General features: G+C 56.4%; 1 protein-coding gene across 1 annotated transcript in view; it reads right to left on the bottom strand.

Annotated features, from left to right (window-relative positions):
• Positions 1-12,240: 12,240 nt before the first annotated feature.
• TNS3 (tensin 3) overlaps positions 12,241-27,724 on the bottom strand; it is a 217,087-nt gene continuing 201,603 nt past the window's right edge. The window contains exons 27-32 of the mRNA XM_045052604.1: positions 27,374-27,451; positions 26,466-26,543; positions 17,925-18,093; positions 16,364-16,432; positions 16,235-16,261; positions 12,241-14,761 (exon numbers count right to left, since the gene is read on the bottom strand). Coding sequence (XP_044908539.1) covers positions 14,617-14,761; positions 16,235-16,261; positions 16,364-16,432; positions 17,925-18,093; positions 26,466-26,543; positions 27,374-27,451 — 566 coding nt within the window. The 3' untranslated portion in view covers positions 12,241-14,616. The remainder of the gene's footprint in view (positions 14,762-16,234; positions 16,262-16,363; positions 16,433-17,924; positions 18,094-26,465; positions 26,544-27,373; positions 27,452-27,724) is intronic.

Below are 27,724 nucleotides of genomic sequence, written 5' to 3' on the forward strand. Positions count from 1 at the left end.
CTGCCCCACGGGAGCCAGACGGCCGGCCCAGCCCAGCTTCGAGCCCCACCAGAGCCCTCCCTGGTGTGCATTCCACGTGTCCACATACAGTCATACATCCAGAAACGACCTCTCTGGTCCCCAGCACCCGGGGGCAGGAGCAGAGAGACCTCAGACCATCAGGCAGCCCCAATGGAACAGCATGTTGGGTAAAAAGGCCTCAAAAGCCCCACTCAGGTCCTTCGCTCTTGCTCTCCAGCCGGCAGAGTGGAAGTTCACTGAGAGTACCATCCGATCACTACGGGGAGCCCCAGGGATCCAGGGGAAACTTCTGGTCTGATTCAGCCCACAGGGCTCTGCAGATACAACCTCTCAGGGGCCAGGGCAGAACAGCACCAAGCACACAGGGCGGGGGGACCGGGCAACGGGAGGCCCGCAGAATGGCCCGCCATGGGCCCTGGATAAATGCAGCAGACCCTCACAAAACCCTCAGCTGAAGGAGAAGGAGGCTCAAACCTGGACATCTGCAGTCAGCCTGCTTCCACCCCATCCCCGGGGCTGCCCTGTGCCTGCCAATCGGATGGGGGCAAGGCTGGGGTTGCCTTGCGTCCTGGACACCCACAGCTGCCCTCAGCGGGGACCCAGGCTAGTTGCCAGCATCAGCAAGTAACAGTTTAGGGAGGCCTGGGTGAATGCGGATTTAAACGAGCAAAGATTGTTTACTGTAAGTATGTCCCAAATTCTGCATGGGACATACTTACCCTACCCTAGTGCAATGTCACAGGGGCCTTCCTTCAGCAAGAGGATCCTCCTCTTCACGCAGGGGGATCTGAGGTCCAAAGTGTTGAGACCGCAACATGGAACTCAGGGATGGACATTCTGTTTTCCCTCCAGGTCTGCGTAGACACGCAGTGAGACCACATCTGGGTGGGGCTGGTTTCTGACATTCTCTTCAATGCTGCCCAAAACGGCTCTGTGAGCTCTGAGTTCTATAAAGAGCTCAGAGAGTCCCCAATCAGAATATAAACCTAAAACCGTAATTTAAAAAAAGGTCGGGGGGAGGGGAGGCGCCTGGGTGGCTCAGTCAGTTGAGCGTCCAACCCTTGATTGTGGCTCAGCTTGATTGTGGTTTGTGGAATGGAGCCCCAGGTCAGGCTCTGTGCTGAGCACTGAGCCTGCTTGGGGTTCTCTCTCCCTCTCTCTCTGCCCCTCCCCTGCTCGTGCCCTCTCTCTCTCTCTCTCTCTCAAAATAAGTAAATATTTAAAATAAATTACAATAAATTAAATAAAATTTAAAGAGGTGTAATTACAGTGCGAAAAACAAAATCAGAAACACCATGCCAGGACCCTGGTCATTCTTGGGTCCATGTTCCCTCCCTTCCTTACTACGGAAGACCGGCAGACCAGGAACCCACGTGGGTTTGCAAAACAAGACCACCTCTTCCTGGACAGTGCCTCCTTTACCAACACCATTTCAGACTCCAGGGACACAGGATTGAGCCACTGGTTCAAGGTGACACAGCTGGGAAGCCGCTGAGGGAAATGGGGGGAAGGGGGGCGGTTCCCAGGGCCCAGTGAGCACTGACCACACCCTGCTCTCCCTTGCTTTTCTCACCATACCCTTCGTATGCTCCCTCTCTTTGCTCCTGCAGATGACTTCCCCAACTTACCCTCTTAAAATACACCAAGCATCGGGGCTTATTTTGTTTCGAGCATCTCATTTAATCCACATAGAAACACAGACTTAGCATGAGCTCCAGGTCAGGAGACCGGTCCCGGGTGGCACAGTGAGAAAGCCCAGAACTGCAACCACATCCTTCCATATGTAAAATCTGTGGTCTTCCCACCGGATTACTCTGCCTCTCCAAAGACTCTGAAAACCCACTCATTCATGCACGATTCAGTTTTTCAATGGGATGAAATGGGCACGAAATGAACACTGGCATTTTAGTACATTCACAGTGTTGAGTGATCAGCACCACCATCTAGTTTCAAAACTTTTTGAAACCTTGTACCCAGTAAACAGCCACGTTCTGTTGTCCCCACCAACACCCCCCCCCCAGCCCCCTGGCAGCCACTGGTCTGCCCTGACTCTAAATTTGCCTATTCTACACACTTTAAATATAAACAGAATCCCATATGTGATCCTTTGTGTCTGACTTCTTCTACTAACATATTTTTGAAGCTCACCCACACTGTAGTATGAATCAGTGCTCATTCCTTGCTGGGGCAAAATAAAGCCCACTGCACCAACAGATGTCTTATCCACACATCAGTTGATGGACACCAGAGTAGTTTCTACCTTTTGGATATTATGAGTGTTTCTGCAATGAACATCCATGCACACATTTTTGTTTAGATACCTGTTTACAATTCCTCACAGTATGTACCCCAAAGGGGGACACTTCTGGGTCACAAGGAAGTCTGGAATTGTAATGGCCATTCTGGGGAAACTCTGATTTAGATAAATCCACCTTAAGAGGCACCCTTAAAAGAGAGGACCCCAAACCTTTCAGAGACAATGGAATGCATTCTTCTGTAGGTTCGCAGAAGCTTCTAAAAGGACATCAAAACCTGCTCAGAAGGGATCCTTACAGCATAAATAAATCTTTAGCTAAAAAAAAAAAAAAAAAAAAATGGCCACCTGGGGTCACAGGCCTGTGTGTCCACCAGCGTTTTAAGGCCCCCCTCTGTCCCCCAACACAGGGTCCCTGCAGGAGCCCCCACCCCACTGGAGCAGGCTCTGAACAAGGAGACTTTCTGTACACTACCCCCCCCCCCCCAGCCAGCACCCTGGCCAGCACAGCCCAGGAAGCACCTGCGCCCGAGACCCCGCTAGGTCCTCTTCCCCGGGCCCCACCCCCTCTCCTTCCCCCTCTCCGTCCTCCGTGTGGACCCAGGCCTTCTCTTCAGGGCTTCCCAAAAACCCCAAACCCCCAACCTCAGTCCTCCCAGAGGAACCCCGACCCCGACCCCTCCTCCCCGCAGACTCCGCCCCCTCTCCTTCCTCCACGCTGACCTCCGCCCTCTCCTCAGTCTGCGCCGGGGACCCCAGATCCCGGCCCCCCCCGCTCCTCCCCGGTCCTCCACGCGCACCCCCGCCCCATCCCCGTCCTCGGAACAGACCCCCCCACACCCGCTCCCACCTCCATCCTCCGCGCGGACTCCAACTCCCAACTTCCGTCCCCCCCACGACCCAGGCCCCAGAGCGGAACTCCTACCCCCATCCTTCTCCCATCCTGCTCCCGGACTCCACCCCTCCAACCTCCACTCTCCTCCAGGATCCCCGCCCCACCTGCCTGCAGACTCCGCCCCCTCTCCTTCCTGCGCGTGGACCTCCCCCCCTTCCCTCGTCCTGACTTCTGACCTCCCTGCGGAACCCCTCTAACCCCCTTCCGCACCCACTCCATTCCCCCCAACCTCCATTCTCCTCGAGGACTCCCGACCGCTCCCCTTCCTCTGCTTGGACCCCCGCCCCCTCCCCAGTCCTCCCAGGGGACCGCGCCCCCGGCCTCCTCCCCTCTCGCCTCTCGCGTGTCCGGGAAGGCGCGCGCGCGCCGCCTGCCGGCCGCGCCGGCACCCTGCGCTCCCCGCGCATCAAGGGGCTTATTTACAGTTTTCCTTAAGGTAAAGGATTCTAGCAGCGTTATGGCCATTTCTGAAAATCCAAAATAATTAAAAACGAAGGGAAAACTCTGACCGCTGTGGCACAACTACAGGTAGCCATCGTGTATTTTCCTCCACGTTCTCCTGCACTGCACATGTGGTCCCAGGGGAGGACTGGCCCGCCTGGGAGGGCAGCCCAGAGCCCAGGACAGGAGCCAGGTGCAGCCGCGGGGTCCCCCCGCCAACCCGGGAGCCGGGGGCAGTTTGCACCCACCCACCCAGGTCCGCAAAGGCCATGCCCACTGCATTTTCTCTAAGTCGAGGTTGAAGTGCCCTGGTCGTCGTAAGATACAGGCTCTGTGAGGCACTCATATCACACCCGCCCACGGGAAGGTCCTGGGGTCGCAGGTGTCCCTCCCAGCCGGGTCCCTGACGGCCACCGAGGAGTAGGGAGGCCCCTGAAGCTCCGTGCTCTGCCGCTCCTGGCCTACCGCTGTCACTAACCTGCCAGGGCTCGAGGGTGATTTAGAAAGACCCGACACACATGCACATGCAAGCATGCACACGCATGTACACACATGCACACGCATGTGCTCACATGCACAAACATGCACATATATACATGCACATGCACACAGTAACACTCATGCACACACACTTGCACGCAAATACATACACTCTATAAAGCAGACCCACCAATCCAGACTCCCTGGCGCGCAGGGGAGCTGGGGGCAAGAAACATGGGCAGGGGGTGGGGCCCTCTGTGTGCAGGTGCGCAATCCCTTCCATGAGCGGAGCCTCCCACAGAGCCAAGAAGAGGTCTCCTGGCTGTGGGCAGTGGTGCTTTCAGCCCCACACACCCCCTGATGGAGCACAGGGGACTTCTCCAAGGAATACAGAGCAAAAGATCAGCAGTCCTCCAAAGTCCCTTCCATGCCCCCAGCCTAGCAAATGTTTGCGCCCATACAGAGAATATGCATACCTTGCCTAGCATCTAGGCCTGGGGGTGTACGTGTGCCTCAGTCCGGTCCTGGGGAAAGGGAGGGGGAGAAAAGGGGGAGGGGTGCGGGGGCAGTCCTGGGAGCAGTTCTCATGCTCAGTGCTCATCGTCCGGGGTGATCTGAGCTGTCTGGCAGCCAGGATGGGATTTCTCAGCCCTGCAGTGGGGTCTAGTTCTTACTATCCACTGCTCACCATCCCCCCACCCCGGGTTGTTTGGAGGGTTGTATGAGATGATGCCCAGCACAGAGTAAATGCCTAGTCAAGTTTAAACATTTAATATTGCTCAGATAACTCCCGCTCAGAACCCTCCCCTTACTTTATGTTTATTTTAAAATTTACATTCTTTGTTACCCACCGCCTAGTGGAAGGACACCGGTCGTTGCCCATTTTGGGCAGTTCTGAAAAGCTGCTATAGACCTCCCTGTATGAGTCTGTTGAAGACACGTTTCTTTCCCACTGGGTAAAAACTTTAGCACAAGCTTGCTGGGTTATATGGTATACGTGTATGAGAAGTTGCCTATGAAATAAGAAAAGCATATCCGAAAGTAGAAGAAAATGACAAACCGTTCCGGAAGAGACCGCACAGCGTTTGCGTTCTGCCAGCGGCATGAAGACGTTCAGTAACCCCACGCCCTTCTCGGGGTCCTCGGTTGTGGTTTTCACCACGCCTGGAGAGACGGGGTGATGGCTCACGGTGGTTTTAATGTGCGTGTCCCCGACGCCTAACAATCATGTGCCGATCTGCTGGTTGCGTATCTTCTTTGTAAAGCTCCTGTTGAAATCACTTCCCCATTTTCCCCAACATCTGCTATTAAATGTAACTGTGTCCGTTTTCCGCAGGTATCCTGCTTTCCTCTGGACAACCGGGAGGTGAGAGGCCCGCTTAAGAGCCTAAACCGCTCAGATACACACACCTGCTCATGGCTGCCCACAGGTTGGGAGAGCTAGTAATTCTGCACCGTGGTGATGATGATGATGGTGGTGACAACGGTGATGAGGACACAGCACCGCCTACGGAGAGCTCACTGTGTCCTGGGCTTCATGCCGGCTCTTTACGCCTCACCTCAGCTGATCTCCATTGCAACCCTGTAGAGAAATGGTGTCTGCGGCCCCTCATCACACAGCGGAGCCTGAGCAGGCTGCCCCCCTCCCCCGCATGCTGAGCACACGCCTGTCCACACTGCTGCGCGGCACCAACCAGAGCCACCAACCTCTTTAAGCCGCCATGGAAGCACCTTCCCCGTGTCTCATTCATCCGCTGTCTCTGCGCTCCCAGCTGCAGCGGGAACAGCTCCCGTGCCCTCACGGTTGCGATTTGGTGGATGGACCCCTCTCCACACCCAGAGAGGTGATTCTCTGGGCAGGGCCGGCTTCTTCAGGAGGACAGTCCTCCCCGCCACCCGTGCCCTCCTGCCGCCTCCAGGAATGCCAGGCCCCGGGCCCCCCTGCTGGACGTGACAGCTTTTCTGGCCACGGCCAAGTAGGCTCGTGGGGCCGCTGCAGAGCGGCCTGGCTCCCTCGGCCTTCTCCCTCACACCTGCTCCGGGGGGGAGCACAGGCTGGCTGAGAGGTCAGGCCGGCCCCGCCACGTCTCTGGCCATTTTTACACGGTGAGATGCCCCCACAGATGTGGCCCTGGAAAACAATCCGGTTTGGACAAGCAGGTCCTAGAGTTCCAGTTCTCCTTCCCCGAGGATTTGCTGCTGAGCCCTCTGGAAGGGGCCAGGGAGGAAGCGGGACGGGAGGAGAAAGGTGCCCCACCTGGGCTCTGACCCTCCTGGCCCCCAGTGAAGGCTGACGTCTTCGGGCTTCTGAGGGTCTTCAGAGCCTGTGCCCCATTGCCCCGCACCTCCCTGGACCTGGGCAATCACTGCCTCTCTCTCTTCTGCATGCTCAGAACTGTTTACCCTGCCGGGTGGCGGTGGGAACAAATACATGGAAGACCCCACCCACCTAGCTGTCTCCCGGGGTCTACCCCCCCCCCCCACCGCCTCCCGCATCAGGGGCCGCAGCCCAGGCCCAAGCCCCACCCGGCCACGTGGTCCAGCCCGTGTCTCTGCCAAATTCTCACCAGCCTGCCCTGCAATGTGGTCAAGAGCCCGCCCCCAGATTCCCAGTGACTGAGGCTGAGGCTGAGGACAGACGGGCTCTTCCGTGCCCGCCTGTGCACCCCTGGGAAATCCGACCTGCCGAGTTGGATTTCTTCATCCGAGGTGATGTTGGAAAGCTCGGCCCAGGTCTTTGGGAGAGCTGGCCGCCCCATTCAGAGCCCCCATTATGTCTGGGGAACTGCCTGTCCCCACGTCTCCCGCAGTCTCTCGGCTCTGCCGGGCCTCAGAGCAGGCGCCCAGGGCCTCTGGGCACAGCAGAGAAGCCTGGCACCAGCCTACAGCCTCATCCTCAGCAGACACATCTCATCTCTTAAAATCAACACCAGGCAGAAGACTGACAGAGAAAGGCTTTTTTTTTCTTTAACTTTTTTTTTAATGTTTATTTATTTTTGAGACAGAGAGAGACACAGCATGAACAGGGAAGGGGCAGAGAGAGAGGGAGACACAGAATGTGAAGCAGGCTCCAGGCTCTGAGCTGTCAGCACAGAGCCCAATGCAAGGCTCGAACTCACGAACTGTGAGATCGTGACCTGAGCCGAAGTCGGATGCTTAACCGACTGAGCCACCCAGGCACCCCCAGAGAAAGGCTTTTTGTCCAGGCTCCCCAGTCTCGCCTCCCAGACCGCTGCCCAGGGTGACAGGCAGGGCCTCAGCCCGTCCAGTGCTGGGTGCTGCAGGCCAAGTCCCGGCTCCCTCCTCACCGGGATGCCTGGATCCCAGCTTGGATCTCCGAGGATGCTCAAGTCTGTCTTTAACCTCCTCCTGGATTCTCTTCTGGTTTTACTTTTACAACTGTGTTCTTGAGATACAACGCACAGCATGTCACGTCACCCACTGAAGATGTAAGACTGGGTGGTTCTCAGTAGCTTCCGTGCCATCCACCAACACCACAGTCAGTTAGGGGGCATCTCCATCCCCTGGGGAGGAAGCGTGTTCTGGTTTTCTCCTGGGATTCCTCTGTGCCTCTCACCTGAGCACGAGGATGGCTTGTGTGGAGGGAAGAGAGGAGGGTGCTCCGTCCTCCCCTCGGAGCTCATCCGCCCCCACTCCTGGCAAGACGGAGACGCCCAGGCCAGACCAGCGCGCTCGCCTGGGAGGGGAAGCTTCTGGAACCAGCTGCTGGGGGTCTACCCCCAGCCTCCCCTGTGCAAGCCAGCACACCAGCCCCCCACCTGAACTCGGAAAGGCTTGCCCGCCCCTGTCCTGTGTGTGTGTGGGGGAGGGGGGGGGGTGTCACCGCGTTCGTCACTTTTCACGGGGCTCAGCTTTTCAGGGTTGGAAATGCTGATGGTCCACAAATCCTGTGGATTCACCTAACGGGGGTGACAGACCATCGATGATTTGCAAGCACAACTGTGGTGGAAATGACGCGCACGGGCTGTGCTAGCCCATCCGCGTGTGTTCGTGGAGTTCATTCTCAGGACGACCTTGCAGGGAAGCACTACAACCGTTCTCCTCGGACAAAGGAGCCGGCTCAGGTGGCCGGTCACAGCCGCAGAGGGAATGCGCGTCCGTTTCCGGCGCCACCTGCAGGCCCGCGGCTGACAGCGCAGCGCTGTTGGGACGGGCGGTCCCGCCCTGCTGCAGTAAGCCGCCGCGCTGGCCACCAGGGGGCAATGCCGCCCGCCATGCGCTCAGCAACCCCCCCCCCCCCCCGCCCCTCCCCGTTTAAGCGCAAATCCCGGGCATCTTCCGGTCCAAATGCGGGGCAAAGCACAGCAGGAAGAGCCAGTTCACGGGAATCGCTCACTGGGGGAGAGGGTGCAGGGACGGGACGGGCCTCCAGCCGCCCAGCTGGGGCACCGAGAGAAAGACACTAAACCAAACACAAGGGCGACCACAAACTGCGATTCTTCTTTTTTTTTTTCCAGGCCTGTGTCCCCATCAAGCTACTGACCCTTTCTGCCGCCGATCGTCATTGTCTGTAAATGGGCGAGGGCCACCTGCAGCTGTGTGTGTCCAAGCAGGAGGGTCACCTCGCTCGTCCTCACCCTACCACGGGAAAGACAGGGGCACGGGGACAGCTCCCGGGGCCGCCCACGGGGCTGTCTGCAGGCAGTGCGACAGATGGTCACCCAGGCCATCTGTGTGGGGCCCTGTCCCCCCACTACAGCGTGCCTCAAGTGGGGACTGCCTGGACTCTGCAGCCCAGGAAGGGCGGACCCATAAACCAGCAGGTGCTGGCGCTGTGCTTGGTAAACAGTAGGCACTCAACCAATGTCTGCTTTCTTGTCCCAATTACACCTGCTGTCCACCAGAATCCGGGTGACCGTACACGGTCTGCGGAACCATGAGCTCTCCCCGACAGGATGCACGCCCTTCCCTGGATCCACCCTCCGCTTGTGGGTCAGAGTACGGGCTATCTTGGCCAACATCAGCAGTTGCTTCAAAACGTGTCTTTTGTTGCTGGTGGGCAGGCCCACGTTTGTCCATTCGATCCCGTTGGCTGCTTGTGTTGCCTGGGGTCCTGTGTCCTTTGCGGAGCTCCCCCCGTTGCCGAGAAGGGGGCATTGAGCCCCCAGCCACAAGTGTGGGTTTGCCTCTCCTTCCGGCTCCACCAGCCTTGGCTTCCATCGCCGAGGCTCTGTCTGGTGGGTGGGCGTTGAGGGTCGTCGTGTCTTCCCCGGGGACTGAGCCTCCACGGCTGTATGATGGGCCTCCTTGCGCCTTGCTGTGTCCTGTGCCCTGAAGTACGTGTGGTCAGACACTGGTACAGGGCCTTGGCGTTTTAAAATTAACGTTGGCAAGATAGTCTCAAATCCTAATTTCAACCCGCTGTCACTGAATCCGAAGCGTAAAGCGTGCAGTTGGGTCGTGTTTTGGTTCTCCTGTGCCAAGCTCTGTCCCTTGGTCGGTGTGCTTAGTTCAAGCGTTTTTATTTATTTATTTATGTACATTTACTTATTTTTGAGAGAGGGAGAGCACGAGTGGGGGAGGGGCGGGGGGGGGAGATTAAAGCCCAAGCAGGCTCCGTGCTGTCAGTGTAGAGCCCGACGCGGGGCTCAATCCCACGAACCGTGACATCATGACCAGTTCAGGGACTGTAGAATTCACAGCAGATAGTTGCACGGATTTTTTTGCTGTCGTTTGTCTAGTTTGGGGCTCACTCAGCTTCTTGAATCTACAGGCCGGGTCTTTGTGGATTTGGGGTCTTTGGTGGCTGCCTCAACTACTCTGTAGCCCCCGCTCTCCTGCTCCCCTCCCGGGACTCAAGGACACTGCAGTTGTGTCTTCCGTGACTGTCCCACGGGTCCCGGAGGTGGCCCACTTCTTGTGGCAGGCTCCCTCGTTCGGTCCCGGAAGGCAGGGCCCCTCTCCTGTCCCCTCCCTCCGTGACCCCGCCTCCAGCGAGTTGTTGTTTGTACCTTTCCGTTCTGTAAGGAAACTTCCGTCTGCTTCGTTTCCATTGCCTGTTTCTTTGCTGTGCTTTTCTGTCTTTTCACTTGCGTGAGGACGGCTTGCATGTGCCGGCTGAGGCCTCGTCGGCTGCTTTGTCCTCGGCCGGGAATTCTGGCCTCGGATTCATTCGGATGTTGGGGGCAGAGGACTGTCTTTTCTCCTGTCATGAGTTTCCTGGTTCCCAGTACACGGGTCATTTTGGGGTGGTTTTCTACTGTCGCCAGGATGCTTGGGCTCTTATGTTAGGAGCCTCTGGCTCCTACTAACCTCTGATCGGTCAGATGGTGACCCGGTGTACGTGTGGCCCCGGGTCCTGGCCCGCGGCAGGCTGTGTCCGCACGAATGGCTCGATCATCACTGTGTTGCCGCAGCATTTTGGTCTGTGTGGTTTCCCTGGTGCTGAAGCTCCCGTGGTCCCTGCGGCTGCTGCTGGCGGCACAGGTGTCTCAGTGGTAGAGACAGTGGAGCCGTGGCTCAGGGAGAGTTCCGTGGCTGAGCCTTTCTGTGGACCCCATGACAGCGGGAGACAGTGTGTTCCCCGGGAGGGGCACAGCCTCCTCCTGGTGGCCCCCCACACCCTGATGTCTCAGATCCATGGGGACAGAGAGGCCTCAGGCCGGGTCACCTGTCGTGGCATCGGGCACCCTCCCACAGGCAAAGGGCTTTGGGGTCCGATACCCCCCACTGCTGCCCTGGCCCAGGCACTGCAGACCGTGATTCCTCAGGGACACTAAGGCCATTTCTTCTTGGATCCTTTTCTTGTTACCAGCCCAACAGCCTTGCACCCAAACGTGTCTGGATACAGCCAGTCCCGCGTCATGCAATGTCCCTGCCCAGCATGTGCCCACGGCCCCAAGTCTGCCTGGAAACTCCAACTTTGCATCTGCTGTGTGAAATGTGACCTCTGAGGCCCTGAGAAAGCTTATCTCACACTCTTGGTGACCACACATACCTCTATCAGAAACAAGAACCATGAGGGAGGATGGGACAGGAAGTCCCCCCATGGGCAGGACAAGGGGCCATCTCCCAGAGATCGAGGGGTCTCCCAGTGGGCAGGACCTGGGCGCCCATCTTCAACAGACCCAGGGTCCCCCGTGGGCGGGACCCAGATGCCCATCTCCAACAGATCCAGGGCCCTGTGGGGGTGGGACCCAGACGCCCATCACAGTACCTCCATCAGCAGTAGCCCCTGGGTGACGAACACAGAGTTAATCTGCACGGCAGACTCCAGGCCGGGCAGTGCCTGGTGGTGGCTGGTCTCTGGAATCCTCTGGCAGACTCCAGGTCACTGTGACAAACCCAAACTGTGTTCCTGGAAACCCACCCTGCTGGGCCCTGCCCACCTTGACTCCTTGCTGTGACACTGGTGGTCAAGGGTCCAGCCCCTGCCCCCCAAACCTCTTGTTGGACACGACTCTCCCTTACGCTCCTGGCTGGGACTGAGCAGTTGTGTTTACGTGAATGGTCGCAGCCCTTGGCTTTATGATGACAGTGACCTCATCTGTGCCCGAGGCCTGCAGTGGGAAAGGAAGGCAGTGTGTGGTGCGGCCCGGTGACCATCCCCCCACCGGGGCCTGGGCGACAGTTCTGGGCTTTAGGGACGCAGAGAGTGAGGGGCCATGGGTCCTGTGTCCCCATCAGTCACATGGGGAGGGACGTCAACCAGGGAAGGCGGCCCAGACCCAAGACGGCAAAAAGCCAGCATGATGGGCCCCCACCTGGCGGTGGGGGGAGACCGAGGAGGGTGGTTCCGGGCACGACCAGCATCTGTTATTGAAGCAACAGGTGAACCCACCAGACTTCAGGTTCAGGCCTCAACTCTGTAGACGTGGGAAGAGTCCCCTGGGGGGCTGAACATCAAAACTGATCAGTATCTATGAGCAGCACCACACGTTATGATTCAGTTCTTAGTATCTTCGAATGTAGGTTTTCGAAGGTCTCTGTGCAGAAATCTTGAAATGCATTCCTAAAGGCAAAACATGTTAATTTATCATGGAACCCAAGGACCCACAAAAAAATCAGCTTCAAACTTCCGATTCAACACATGCAGACACACACGTGCACACGCCCACACACCCACAGATGGACGCGCACATGTACACTTTCATCCACCGCAAGAAATGCCTGCCTCCCCGAGGCTTTGCCACGTTTATAATTTTATTATACTCTGAATAGAGATGATATTTGAGAAGCAGAGAAAATGACTATACAAAGGTTTATAGAACATTCATTTACATACTGGATATATTCTTTACAATGTAAGAAAAGTAAAAATACCCACTAATAAGTAAGGCAGATAAGGAGACGTGAGGTCTAGGACGCCAGGGATACATGTGGAGACCCTTGAATTCGGTTTGACTTAATGTGGTTATAGGTTAGCACTGGAGGAATACAGTATACGGTTAACAAGCAGGTTAATAGGACCCTGGCTATGACACTGTGGGGGGCAGGCCTCATGACCTCCCCAGGACAGGACCCCTGTGCCTGCTGGCGCCCAGAGGCCAGGTGTCAGGGACAGTGTCTTCCGCAGAGTGACCCCTGGCCTGCGTGGGGGGGCGGGACAGGGCTCCCCGCGGTCTGAGCCCCCAGTTTAAGGATTCATCTTGTTCTGTGAAACGGGTGTGTAACAGGGAGAAATCTGTCATACCAGCTTGCCAGAACCCGCGGAACTGGCTTCCCTTGGCTCCGGAGAGGGAGCGAACTTCCTGACGCCCTGACCCCTGCAAGAAGCCGCAGCTGGCCGGTCAGTTCAAAAAGCAAGCGGGTGTGGCTTCTGGAATGCTCCGGACAGGGACTGCACGGGAGGCCCCGATGCCTCGGTCATCCGACGGCCTGTGCTCCCGAATCCCACACCCACCTCTGCTCGGATTTCTAAACGAGCCCTCTTCCTTCATCGGAAGGACCCGGGACCCGGGCTGCTGTCTCTGGGTCAAACTGGGTAGAAGCCATCTCAGGCTCAGGTCCCTTTGGCTGAATTTCTGCCACGAAGGGAAAGCTGTGATGCCAGTGGCCTCTGCCAAGGACCGGGCCACCAAGGCTTCCGGGAGACACTCACAGAGTCTCTCACAGCCACCCCTACACCTGTCAGCGGAGAAGGTCCGCGAAGACCAAGGCAAACATTTGGCACAGAAATGAGGCACTTGTGATCGGTGCAGCTACTGGACCAGCTGGGGACCGTGTCCGCCTTCTCAGCGCCCACGGGGACTCGCGCACTCGGGATGCGCGTGGCCCCACGTTGGTCTCTGACCTGCTTAAAGCAGAGACCTCATGAGACACACTCCCACCCCCTCCTGTGTGGCTGCCGGCGACTCTGGGAGGCCCAAGAGCTGGTCTGGACTTTGCAGAGCCGGGCAGGGCAGGCAGCTCCCGGGGCCGAGAGGCACCTTACACTGAAGACCAGGCCTTCCTTCCAGCTCCCGCTCTGGGGGACGCGCAGGGCCCTCGGCACGAACAGCACAGCTGGTTTGGTCTCCAAGGTGGTGCAGAGCAACGGCCCTCAGCTCAAGAACAGCCTGGAAGGTCTGAGCCTTGTGCTGTTCCTCCTGTCTCTCCGCTCAGGACGCTAGAAACACAGGATCCGACGGGGGCCGTAGAGGCGGGACGAGTGGCCGGCAGCTCACAGAGGGGTGAGTCTAAACCCAAATGTGACCCACCCTCCGGAACCTTCCTCCCCAGAAGGGACGTCACCCGCAGCCCGGAAATGCAACGTCGACCATCAGGCTGCAGGCGGCTGAGGCTGTCGGGGCTGCGGCCCCCGATCACCTGTGCACCCACACGGGCTCGGCCCCGCGGCCCGCAGCGATGGGACCCGTCCCGTCCAGCAACAGGAAAGTGTCATCATAAATAATTTGGCATAAGCAGAATATAAATTACATGAAATGGCATTTCACGTCCCTCTTCTTTCTCCTCTCGTGGCCAGTGCGCCGCTCAGACTCGGCGTGTGAGCAGGAGGCTGGGGCCACCACTGCCCGCCGGGCCGAGGCTCTCTGACGTCATCGGGTGACCTCCCCGTCCTCACAGCCATCGCACTGTCCCCTCCCCAGAGTTCCGGAAGGGCCTGACCTGCACGAGCCTTCGTCAGACGTGCAAACCCTTCTCGGTTAGCCAGCGTCTCTGTCGTGGAGGAGAGAGGTCTCCTCCCGGGGGCACGGGACGGACCAGGGCCCTCCGCACCGGCGATGGCCCCGCTGCTCACGCAGGGCCACAACCAAAGGGACAGGCACCCTCCTTCCCACAGACGCTGGCGTGCAAGGAACACGTTTCCTTACACAGCCCCTTCCAACGCGGTGGAGCCCAGGTGGGCGTTGCAGGTGCCCAACTGCCTCCACCCGGGAAGCACCTGGCAGCAGGAGTGTGTGGGGAGCAGTCTTCCAGGGGAGGCAGGAGAGGGCGGGCTGTGTCCTCAGATCTATAAAGCCGGAGAGGGATCCCCTTCCCCTCCTGGGGCTGCAGCGTCAGGCTCACCAGCCGCCACCCGGCAGACGCCCCGGCCCCCCTCCTGTCTCTGGCGGGAAGGGGCTCAGATCTTCTTAGGGGAGCCGATCATGACCTTTGACACAAAGTTGACGATGGCGCTGGCGGGCTGCTCTGGGTCATGCTCTGCAAATAAGTGGCACACGTTGTCTGTGGCGCTACCCTGCTTCCGGGCCACAAAACCGAAGACTCTGCGAAAGGAAAGCCGAAGTCAGACTGCCAGCGTCCGTCTGCTTCCTCCCACACTGCAGCCACTGCGACCCACCACTCATGCTGCCCCCTAGCCCGACACCTGCCCACACCTGCCCGTACCTGCCCGACAACCTGTCCACACCTGCCCGACAACCTGTCCACACCTGCCCAAGAACCTGTCCATACCTGCCTGACACCTGTCCACACCTGCCCGACTACCTGCCCACACCTGCCTGACACCTGTCCACACTTGCCTGACTACCTGTCCACACCTGCCCGACAACCTGCCCACACCTGTTTGATATCTGTCTATACCTGTCCAACACCCATCCACACCTGCCCACCTCGCAGGTCAAGCAGGTGTGTGGCTGGCCGCTGCCCTGGTCCATTCCTGGCCAGAATCCTGCAGACTCTGGACGGGATGGGCTCCTGGGCCCCCGCCCAGCATGTGGACCCCGCCCAAGGGAGGGCTGGGGTCCTCGGGTACGGGGGCAAGCGGCTTGCTCTCTCCTCGATCAGGTTACGTGCGGGCACAGACCTCACGGGGCACCGGGGCGGTGAGGGGAGCGCTCACACCTCCAGGGGTCAGAGCTCCCCTCTCCAGCCCCCTACACCCCAGTCAAGACAACACGCTACCAAGGAGACTGCTTAGAAGCACAGCACATCTAATTATTTTTCTTAGAAGAATGGAACTGTTCTCTGGACAGGCTTCCGTGAGCCCTCAGCTGCCCATAGTGACTTCCGTTGTCTGGTTCCCTGGCAAAGCCCCTTCTCCATCTTTGAAAAATAAAGGATTTTTCTGTTCCTGTTTAGCGGTTTCCAAGCGGGCTCGGCTCAAGTAACCCCGATGGCGTCGCACATTCCACGCAGGCACGAGTGCCGTCAGTCCCACGTGCCAGAGCGGGGCAGCCCAGGCCCCACCTGGGGTCTCCGTGCACTTTATCAGACCCCGAGACAAACATCACTGCGAGATGGGGACGCCAGAGCCAGACCCCTGTGATGTGACATTCCAGGCAATCAAATTTAGGTTACACCGAGGAAGCCGGCCTGGGGAGTGCACACAGCTCCGGAAAGTTCTGGGAGCGCCGTGCGGTTTCAGCCCGCCATCTGCGTCTGGGAAACACTGACCACCGTGTGGTTCACGCTCACACACAGGCAGTCCTTCCTTCCACCCTGACCTTGACGTGCCCGCCGCGCACGCCGCTCTGAGCAGCCAAAAAGCCGCGCAATCCGGTCCTCGCTACCCGACCACACGTACAGGCCGAATGGAAGTGCTATGCCTGCAGAGAAGAGCCCGCAGAAACGCAGACCCTGGGCAGGCCCTTCCCACGGAAAGGGATACTTTCAGTTTTGTTTACGGCACAACCCAAACCCGCTGGCGAGATTCAGTCATTTCCTGACGGAAACCCCATTTGCAAACCTGTAAGAGAATGTACTTTGGAGAAGGAAGGTGCAGCATCCTGGGACCTTACCTCGAGCAGGGGCCGTCTGTGATCCACCTTGCAGATTAAAAGAGGAGGCAGAGTTACGTTAGTCTCTTTATTAACTTAACGGGCAAAGGATGCTTAACGCATCGCTTCATACACACAGGGATTTCTTACTTCCTGTCCTGTGGATCCAGCGCGCAGAAAATCACACTGCTCACGGGGTAGTGCCTCCTGAAGAAGAGCCTGTGGGGACAGGGCGGAGGGGGACAGGGTCCCATCACCGGGTATCAGGGCGACGGTGATGCGTGGGGCAGCCCCCCCCCCCACAAAGGCGGTTTTATTACTGGTCAAAGAGCCCTGTGTACCACCATCAGAGGTGGGCAGAGCGGGTGTGGGGGGAGCTGGCGCTCGGCAAGAGGGAAGCTCTCAGCAGGGCAACCCTGTGCAAGTGCCAGCCGCGTGGAGGTCGGGACCGAGCCCGGGAGCCCTGGCACCCAGAGAGAGGGGCCAGTGAGCCTGGCCTTCCTGTTCTCAGCCCACGAACCACCCACCATCGCCAGCCGTATTTCCTCGCTGGGGACAGGGCGTCGTCAAGGATGGGAACCCAACTCAGCTATGAGGATGCACCTGATGCGCCAGGGGAAACTGTCACACTGGCTGCGGGGCGGGTGCCGAGGACGGGTCGGGCTGCTCCGGGGAGGGTGGGTGCCAGGGGACCCATCCCGTGTCCCGTGAAGCTCCTGCCATTCTTCTGCTCTTACTGTTGAGGACTCGGCTCTCTTGCTAACCACACCAGTCTGTTTCCGTAACAGGTAAACGGGAAGTGCATCTGAAATGCCTTCAATCCTGAGGTCAAAGGCTCCGCGGGGGCGGGGGAGGACCAGGCACTGTCTGTGCACCTGACTCCTCGGGCTAGGCTCTACACTGTTCCCGCCGGAACTCCTACTGCATAGAAACTACTCGGTGACAGCTCTGATGAAGGCCACTGAGATACTGTCTATCACCCGGATAATCAGACACCGTCTAGACACGTGAAAGTCATCACCTGTTATATAATGTCTGGATTATGATGAATGATTATTACTAGCGCGTGTTACTCTTACCCAGAACTAATCATTATTAGGTTACAATCATCTGGACGCTGAAATAGTATCTAGCAAGGTCACCTGAGCTCCGTGTCACCTGAGACGGGACGACCACCCATCACATGTACGGACACTGAGCAGACCGGGGGGCTCTACCATGGTCCCCGGGTGTTTTTACAGAATCAACTTAAAAGATATTTGCGTTTAAACATTACACAGGCGGGGCGCCTGGGTGGCTCAGTTGGTTAGGTATCTGACTCTTGATTTCAGCTCAGGTCATGATCTCACGGTTCGTGGGTTCAAACCCCACATCCAGCTCTGTGCTGACAGTGTGGAGCCCGCTTGGGGTTCTCTCTCTCTGCCCCTCCCCTGCTCGCTTGCGCGGTCTCCCTCTCAAATAAACTTAAAAAAAATTTTTTTTAACTAAATAAAAATTATACACACATGTGTGATACTCAAAGGTCCAAATCTCTCTCTCTTCTGACAATTTTACCACATCCTAAGAAGAAAACCTTTGGGCTGAATATCAGGGGGTTGCGCATGGCTCCTGGGAGGTGCGAAAAGACAGGGGAGTGCGGGTGATGGACGCGGCCCCAGGGGCCACGCAGGCTGGTGGGGGGTCTGGCCCCGGGGGTGCCCCGGGGACTCACTTCCTCTGGTTGTCGGTCAGGGTGATGCCCTGGGCGGACACCTTGAAGTGCACGACGGTGCACAAGGGCGGCGGCTCCTGGACCAGCGTGAGGCTCAGGGCCTTCTGGACGGCCTGGTGGCCGGTGAGGGACTCCGTCTCCACCGAGTTCAGGTACCAGACGTTGCAGGCTGCGAGACGCAACGGGGAGACGCTGTGTTAGTGTGACCCCTGCCAGGTGCCCCGGCGCAGGGCCCTTGGCCCCCGATCCCGAAGGCGTGGGGAGCGAGGGACCGGGGACACCCCTGCCCTGAGGCCCCAACCCGGGAGTCTCCTGGCGTCCCCGGTGGGGCTGGGGTCCCCTCCCCAGCCTTAGTGTGGGCGTGAGTCCACAGATAAGCAAATGTGCCAGAGGGAGGCATTTGTGTGATCCGCATGGGCCAGGCCGGTCAGCCTGTCCTGCCCGTGCCACGTGCTGCCACGGGCTGGGGGCTTCTCTGCAGCAGCTTCTCTCAGGGGAAGCAAACTGCCGAGTGCAAGTGGGGCTTAGTAAACAGCCCAATGGCGCTGAGCCCGGATCCCTGCAGCTCATGCAGAAGCGGACGTTGGGCTTTGGGCGCGCGTGGGAGGTCTGCGTCACTCTGCCTGCCACCTGCTCCCTGCAGGAGCCACGGCCTTGCCTGGCCGACCACCACCACCGTGTCCCCCGGAGCACAGCCGCCCGCGCCCCCGTCGGCCGGACACCAGGGTACGTGTGAGTGCCCACAGCCGGCGAGCTGCTAGCCATCCGCTGCTTCCAGGCAAATGCTGCAAGCCACAGCTAATTCACAGCTAACTTTTAAAGTTTGGGAAGCTCTGGGCCTCGAAGCCTCAGTGCCTCGGTGAGACCCGGGTTTGTGCCAACAAGTTCACGTGCCCTCGATCCCGGGGTGCCAGGCGCTACAAGCCTGCTGGCCAGGCTCTTTACCGACGTAGCAGGGAAAAGCCACCCGAATCCAATCGTCGGAGTTTCTGGAACAGGCCCAACTGGAAAGGCCAAGAATGAAGGAAGCAGGTTCCAGAAAACCTCCCGGGCGGCGTCTTCTGCCGGAGCATCCCCCACAAGGAGCCTCCGACAGGCTCAGAGGGGAGTTTCCCCCGAGACACTAACTTTTCTCTGCAAAGTTCTCCGAAGCATCCGCTCACTCCCGCCCTCGCCAAGGGGAGCTGGAGACTTTACCCCTGTCGTGGCCAGACACGCCCTGTGCCGTCAGCATCGTTCAGAGAGAAGTTTCCACCCCGAACACCAGTGTTTCCGTTTCCCCGAGCTCCGCTGACGTTGCTCAGTCCTGAGGACACTCAGTGCGTGTCTGGTCGCGACAGACGCTTCACAGACACCATCTCACCCAGTCTGCACCCTGTCCCGGGTGGAGGGGCGTATGAGTGAGGACACTGTGGCCTGGAGGTGCCGGAAAGGTGCCAGAAACCTCAAAGCCCCTGGGTGTCCAAGCCCCCGTGCCACCCAAGCTTTGTGCTGGCCGCTGCAGCGCCTACCGAGAACCTACTGGGTACCAGGCAGGTTCCCTGAGAAATGGCGGCCAACATTCTGGAGGGTGAGCTGTGGACTTTACCGTGTGCGACTGTCCCCGGCCACAGATATGCCTGCAGACGACGCCCCGTGCTCGTCCCGACCGCAGATGCCCCTTTAGACGCCCGCACCTGCACCTGCACGTTCCCACCAGGAGGGGGTGATCAGGGGCAGGCGGAAACGGGAGACACACCCCGCTGCTCCCTGCTGGCGGCCACCGTCCCCACCATCCCCAGGGGACCTGCAGCTGCCATCTGACCTTGAGAGCTTTACAGGTGCCATCTTGGGGCAGAGCGTGGGTCAACACAAAGTCCTCACAACTGCAGCCGCCCAGCGCTCAGCCCCTCCCACGCTCTGACCAGACGGACTTTTACGAAACGCGGGCGTGAACCAGGACTGCACTGGCGGACGATAACTGAGCAGCATTTATCAGGAGGCTCGGAGGACAGGGCTGCGCTCGCTGACCCAGAGGCCCCGCCTCTGAGAAGGCTTAGAAAGGAGGGCGACCAACCCGACCTTCTCACAACCAATGTGACAGGGGAGCGTGGGGGCCGCGGCTGACGCTGCGCTGTGGTTCGCAGGGAAGCCAGAAAGGGAGGAATTCTCGGCACAAGGAGAAGACGTTTTCTTTTCCTCCTTGTGTTGTATCGAGACGAGAAGACGGATGCGAGTGGAGCCCTGGCGCGTAGCCACCTCCTGAGTTAGATGCTCGAACCCTCGCGCCTCACGCCCTTGGCTCGCGCAGTGATCGTACACCAGCTCTTTCTGGAAGCCGCACACACGGTAGAGGTTAATGGGGAAAGCGGACTAGAAACCACATCCGTGCTACGGTCAGGCGTATAAAATAACACGCATGAGTGTGAGAGCGGGAGCTGGATGGGTGCCTGGAAAATTTACCATACTGTGACTTTCGGGGGGTGGACATTCTGCCTTTGATTTCATTCCTGTCACTGTGATGCGGTTCCAAAAAAAAAGAAAAAAGAAAATTCTGATCTAACTACAGTGAAATCCCACACAGCTGGCACGGCCTGGCTCTGAGCCAGGACAGGCTGCCACCAATCTCACCCCCGCTCCCTTGCGGCACCACAAATGGCCTTTTGATGAGGAGTCAGGGTTTGGGGAATCTGGGTCCCGAGGGCAGAGCCACGTGGTCCTTCCTCAAAGCAGAAAAGGGAGGTTGCCCCTCCCGGGGACTGCTCTGCTGAGCCCGAGGGTCCCGGAACCCCTGCCTTCCAGGAGACGAGGGGGTTTGTCCTGGGGGGACCCGGCCCCCGACCAGCGCTCCATGTGGGGACGACCACGTGCAGTGGGGCCACACCCATCAGACCCCTAGGGATCAAAGCCTCAGGGACACACGGGTTCCCCCAGCCCGTTTCTGGGAATGTGGGTCCTAAGACAGCGATGCAAGATTCAGAAAAACAGACGTGATGCAGACAGCGCTGCCTGTACTGAGCAGCCAGAGAGAAGTCAAGCAAAGAAACAGCCAGACGAGCGACCGTGAGGAGCCGAACCACGAGATGGACCATTTTGCAGCCACTGAAAACGAGACCCACATCGTGTGCAAAATACGGCGACCTTCTTACGTGACGTGAAGAAAGGAAAAACATCCAGGGCGCGTGGGAAACTCACTTCCTCTCTCTCCAGTGTCTTCCCTTCCTTTAACTTACAGATCAGACTTCTTTTATAAAGAAAAGAAATGTTGTGACATGGCTAGTTTAAGAACACAACCTGACGTTTCTGGGAAACGTGCCAAAGGCCTGGTAACGCCTTCTCTGGACGGAACACGCAGCCGCTGCTTTCCCAGCACCAGGGAAGAGTGCGGCCCAAACCCCAACAGTCACCGAGGCCAGAACAACCCACAGGGCCTGGGCCCAAAGGAGGAGAAGACGCGTGCGTCCTCGCTGGAGCCGCCCACTCCTGCTAACACTCTCTAGTGCGGCTTCCTCAGCTTGACGGGGAGGAGACTCAGAGAATTCGGGGAATTCGAGAACCACTGCCAGTTCTGAAGGTGGATTAGGACACACGCAAAATGTAAGAAAAATCAGGGGCGCCCGGGGGGTCAGTCAATTAAGAGTCCGACTTCGGCACAGGTCATGATCTCATGGTTCGTGAGTTCGAGCCCTGCCTCAGGCTCTGTGCCGAGGCACAGAGTGGATGTGCCTGTTTCAGATTCTGTGTCTCCCTCTCTCTCTGCCCCTCCCCTACTTGCTCTCCTTACTCTCAAAAATAAAATAAACATTTAAAAAACAAAATTTAAGAAAAAACACTAAATCCATTTCCTTGAAGTGATCGCCAGTGGGACAGTCTGACCGCTGTCTGGCCACGGTCGTCCCACACTGTGGGGCCTTGGGGAGCTCCCTGCTGGCTCTGTCCTCGCTCCGGCCACGGATCTGTGTCCTGATGCCACTCCCAGCCTTGTCGCCCAGGAAGTGAGCTGCGTGGAAATTTAACCGCCTCCATGTGTCTTAGAAACGTGAGATTTTAAAAGGACATTGTGTAAACGCTCAGCTCAGATGCTCACAGAAGACTCCAGGGTCCTGCCTCAAGTCCTAGGAACTGCCACCCTTCACAAAGGCAAACCAATGATAACTGCCGCATGTTACGGAACGAGATTATAAAGTGAGCCTAAAAATGATACCCTGCAATAGAAGAAAAGGCTTTTGTTTTCTAAATATACACACACACACACACACACACACATATATGTATGTATGTATATATATATATGTGTGTGTGCATGTATATATACATATATACATACACACATATATATATATATTTATTTATTTTGAGAGAGAAAGACAGTGCAAGGAAGATGGGCAGAGAGAGAAGGAGAGAAGAGAATCCCGAGCAGGGCTCAAACTCGTGAAGTGGTGAGATCGTGACCTGAGCCCAAACCAAGAGTCAAGAGGCTCAACCGACAGAGCCACGCAGGTGCCCCGAACAAAAAGCTTTAACATCTAAAAATAAGGGCGATTGTGGTTCCCAATTACCAGTAACTAACTCACTGATCCATTTATTAATTGCACATTTGTTGGGAAAATGTTTGATAACCATGATGCTTAAGGAGAAACTTGCCAGGCAGCTTGCCGTGAGATGATATAAAGCCAAGTGCACAGTCCAGAGGCGTGCGGGCTGGGGTGTAAACCTGAGCTGAGCACAAGCAGAGATGTCACAGCAGGGGGGAAAGGCCATTTCTCCCGGGCCAGGAAGAGCATTTTTCCGTGAAAGCACAGTGGCAGGCAAACAACAACCTTGTGGGTGACCACATTATAGTTCCCAAGGCAGTTTTCAATGTCAGATTCACTTGGTCTCTGCAGCCATGCTGTGGCAAGAGATCATTATCATTATACTAAGATCTGTGTGGCTGAGTGCATCACCGGAGGTCAAAACCCTGAGTGGCAGAGCCTGGACTTGAACCCAGGACTCACACAGCCACATTCCACATTTTTGGGGTTTCATGTTCTTTTTTTTTTTTTTTTCAATGTTTTTATTTATTTTTGGGACAGAGAGAGACAGAGCATGAACGGGGGAGGGGCAGAGAGAGAGGGAGACACAGAATCAGAAACAGGCTCCAGGCTCTGAGCCATCAGCCCAGAGCCTGACGCGGGGCTCGAACTCACGGACCGCGAGATCGTGACCTGGCTGAAGTCAGACGCTTAACCGACTGCGCCACCCAGGCGCCCCTGGGGTTTCATGTTCTAACGCACTCGCTGTTTGGGGCAAACTCTGTCACCTTTGTTCTGGCCACACAAACCTTACCCCTCAAGGATAAGTCTGAAAAGAGTTCAACACAAAATCATTCGTTGTGAAACCAGAGAGATGAACTTTAGCTGAGCAAGAGGCAGAGAGACAGGGAGTTATCGCACAGAAGAACAATGCACGTTGTACAGAGGAAGAAAATAGCTGTATGTTTCACTGACCTCCATCACAGAGCCACAGTTGTAAGCTATTCTACAGATAAGAGGTGCAGAAAGGAGGTATTTCGAGCCCAGGCCTCCACCAGACTCTGAAATTCCCTCCCCAACATTTCTGAAAGCAAACGCCCACCATGTATGAAAGGCCTCCTGTGGGGAACTGGGTTCCCTCACAGCTGCAGACCCACAGGAGTCCTGTGGCCTCAGCCTTGTTCACACTGGGGCCACTAGGGCTGCATCTAATACTGCAACAGTGACCAGGGTGACAGAACGTGGCAGGAAACAAGATTACTATACAAGTCAATCCCTTACCATCCACCAGCAGAGGACAATCACAATTTGGAACTAAAAGAACAAAACAATTTAGGTTAGCAGCTCCAAAAGCAGAATACCTAGGTATAAATCCAACAAAATTATGTATAAGATCTATTTACGAGAAAAACTACAAAACTTTGAAAAAATAAACAATAACTGAATAAATGGAGAGATTCCACTTTATGAATAGGAGGGCTCAATTTTGTCAAGATGTCAATTCTTCCTAACTTGATCTCTAGATTCAATACAATTCCAATAAAGATCCCAGCAAGTTATTTTGTGGATATTGACAAACCAGTTCTGGAGTTTCTATGGAAGCAAAACACCAAGAAGAGCCAAAATAAGATCAAAGGAGAAGCACCAAGTTGGAAGACTGACAGTACCTGACTTCAAGATCTGTTAGAAAGCTGGAAGTCAAGGCTGTATCACTGGTAAAAGAACAGACAGAGAGATCAATGGAACACAACAGACAGCAGAGAAATAGACCCCCAACAATACAGTCAACTGATCTTTGACAAAAGAGCAAAGACAACGCCATGGAGCAAAGATGGTCTCTTCAACAGATGGTGCGGGAAGGACGTCCCCGTGCAAAACAGGGACTCTAGACAGAGACGCCGCCCCCCAACACTCAGAGTGGACCACAGACCCGAATGTAACATGTAAAACTAGAACTCTTCTGGAAGATCCCACAGGAGAAAATCAGGATCATCTTGGGTTTGGTGATAATTTTTTTAGATACAACACAAAAGGCACAACCCATGAAATAAAGAAATGGTGAACTGGATTTCGTTAAAATTAAAAACTTCTGCTCTGCAAGAGACAGCATCAAGAGCATGAGAAGGTGAGCCACAGATGGGAGAAAATATTTGCAAAAGACATGTCCGATAAAGGACTGATCTCCAAAATATACAAAGAACTCTTACCAGTCAACAATAAGAAAACAATCAACCCGGGGTGCCTGGGTGGCTCAGTCGGTTAAGCATCTGACTTCGGCTCAGGTCATGATCTCATGGTTCATGGGTTTGAGCCCCACGTTGGGCTCTGTACTGATGGTTCAGAGCCTGGAGCTGCTTCGGATTCTGTATCTCCCTCTCTCTCTCTGTCTCTCCCCCGATCGTGCTCTGTATTCTCTCTCTCTCTCAAAAATAAACATTAAAAACAAACAACCAACCCAACTAAAAAATGGATGAAACACCTTAACAGATCTCTCACCCAAGAAAGTATACAGATAGCAAAGATGAAGAGATGACCCCCGTCATGGGCCATCAGGGAAATGCAGGTGAAAACATGGCACCCCACTACACACCTATTAGAACGGCCAAACTCCAGAACCCTGATGACACCCAGCGCTGGCGAGGATGCTGAGCAGCGGGAACGCTCACTCGTGGCTGGTGAGAATGCAAAATGGCGCGGCCGCTCAGCAAGACACTGCTGGACACATGCTCCCACCACCCGATCCAGCAGCCGTGCTCCTTGGCATTTACCCAGAGGAGGGGACATCAGAAACCTGCACACGATGTTTACGGCAGCTTTACTCATAGTTGCCGAAAGCTGGAAGCAACCGGGATGTCCCTCAGCAGGTGAACGGATACATAAGCTGCAGTACATCCAGATGATGAAGTATTACTTGGCACCAGAAAAAAAACAAAAATGAGCCACCAAGCCATGAAAAGACATGAAGGAGACTTACACCACATCACTAAGTGACAAAAGCCAATGTGAGAAGGCCACCAACCGTACGATCCAGCTATGAGACGTTCTAGAAAAGGCACAACTTCAGAGACAGTAAAAGGACCAGTGTTACCAGGGTTTGGAGGGCAGGGATGAGGATGGAGCACGGAGGAGTTTAAGGACAACAAAGCTACCTTGGGTGACCCTCTAATGGTGGATACGCATCATTGTAACATTTGTGCAAACCCACCGAGTGACCACCACCAAGAGTGAGCCCCAGTGTAGACTGCGGACTCTGGGTGATAATGATGTGTAAACACTGTAACGGGGGGCACCGTGCATGCAGGGGCAGGGGGGTGTGTGGGAAATCTCTGCACCTTCAATTTTGACATGAACCTTAAAGCACTCTAAGGAATAGTCTATTAATTAAAAAAAAAAAGTGTAGGGGCGCCTGGGTGGCTCAGTCGGTTAAGCCTCCGACTTCAGCTCAGGTCACAATCTCACGGTCCGTGAGTTCGAGCCCCATGTCGGGTTCTGGGCTGATGGCTCAGAGCCTGGAGCCTGATTCCGATTCTGTGTCTCCCTCTCTTTCTGCCCCTCCCCCGTTCATGCTCTGTCTCTCTCTGTCCCAAAAATAAATAAACGTTAAAAAAAAAAAATTTTTTTTAAAAAGTGCCCAGGCGAGCCCCGTGGGGTGGGGTGGGGGGGGGAGTGGGGGGACTGTGCCCCCTGGGCTCAGGCAGCGCGGGGGAAACAGTCAGCCTATTTAGTGAAGCCCTCTGAACACTCTTATATTTACAGCTGGAGGTGCGGCCCCCGCACCCCATCTCCCCAGATGAAATGCAGCTCTGGACTTTCTCCTACTGTCTGGTCTTGTTTGTGGTGGGGTATCTGTAGCCTGGGGAGTCCTGGTTCTGTCCCCCCGCACTCGGTGCCCACCCTGTCCTGGGGTGGCTTCCAGAAAAGGAAGCTCCTTCAGGCACACAGCTGGGAAAGGAAACCCGCAGACCCGAGGTGACAAAGGAGGCCGTGTCATGGAGCCCCCTTCCACCCCCAGGAACCAAGACGCGGGAACGCGAAGCCAGCTACTGACCTGCCCCTTGCTTGAGGAGCTCGGCGGCTGAGTTGGCCGCAGTCTGGGGAGAACTATCGGCTATTTCCTCCAGCGGATCTGCGAGAAGGAACAAGAAAGAAAACGCAGAAATGAGTCCGGCTCATCGGAAAACAATCTTCACGACACCATTACACTCGTGACCGGGTTCCCAGCTGGTGACCAGCGCCGGTCTGCGGAGCTGAGATGGTCTCCTGGGGACCACGGCCCCACCCACAGAAACCAGCACCAGGTTCTGGGCAGGGGGTGCGGCGACACGAGCCGGCAAGACCTCTTCCTCACCTCTGCATCGCTGTGTACCAACAATTTCAAAAGGTACATCGCACTCACCTGTATTTTAAAGTCACCACTATGGGATACAGTAATGTTCTGTGAAATTAATACTGCCTACCTAGGGAGCTGGGAAATATGGCCAATCCCACCGTTATGAGGCAAGGGCTTTAGTTCCCTAACTACAGAGATGGTCAGACCGTCACAAAGGTGAAGAGAATACTTTGTCACCTAAGCTCAAAAATATCAATGCCCTGCTGAACTCACAGAATCGCAAAAATCAGCGCGAATGGCCTTGAAGGTCTCTCGCTGTGGGCATTTTCTATCCAGGGGAATGGTTCACAAAGCGCGTCAGGTGACAGTGTTGCTGAGGGCGGCCTCGGGTCTGCAGGCTGGGGTGCATCACCAGATGCTCAGCCTTTAGGGTTTACCCACAGAGCAACACTCTGGTCTGGTTTCCCTCAACAGATCGTCACGGGCCCGGCACTGCTGTGCCCGACACGTACACACCCACACACCTGCGCACGTGCACACACACACGCAAGCACGTGCACACACATACGTGGGCACACACGCATGCGCGCACACACCAGGCCAGCACCGGGGACCCACGGGCGTACCTCTGTCTGGAATGAGCAGCTTGCAGGGCAAAGCCAAGGGTGTGATGGAATGCTGACACACCAAAGCCGTCAGGCTCCCTGCAAACAGATGAGCAGACAAGAGTTAACACGGCCCTAAATACCGCATCGCTCAGCCGATTTACCCGCGGGAGAGAGGCCGCTGCCGAGGGTGAGCCTTTATATTTTTAGCAACTAACACGCCCCATGATTGTGGGACTTTGTGCAGAACTTCAATAAAGTGACAAGTGCAGGTGAACAGCTAAGAAGTGGGGGCGCCTGGGGGCTCAGGCAGGTAACCGTCCGACTTCGGCTCAGGTCATGATCTGGAGGTCTGTGAGTTCGAGACCCTCA

Source organism: Felis catus, chromosome A2 (genome assembly GCF_018350175.1).
Source record: "Felis catus isolate Fca126 chromosome A2, F.catus_Fca126_mat1.0, whole genome shotgun sequence".
NCBI lineage: Eukaryota > Metazoa > Chordata > Mammalia > Carnivora > Felidae > Felis > Felis catus.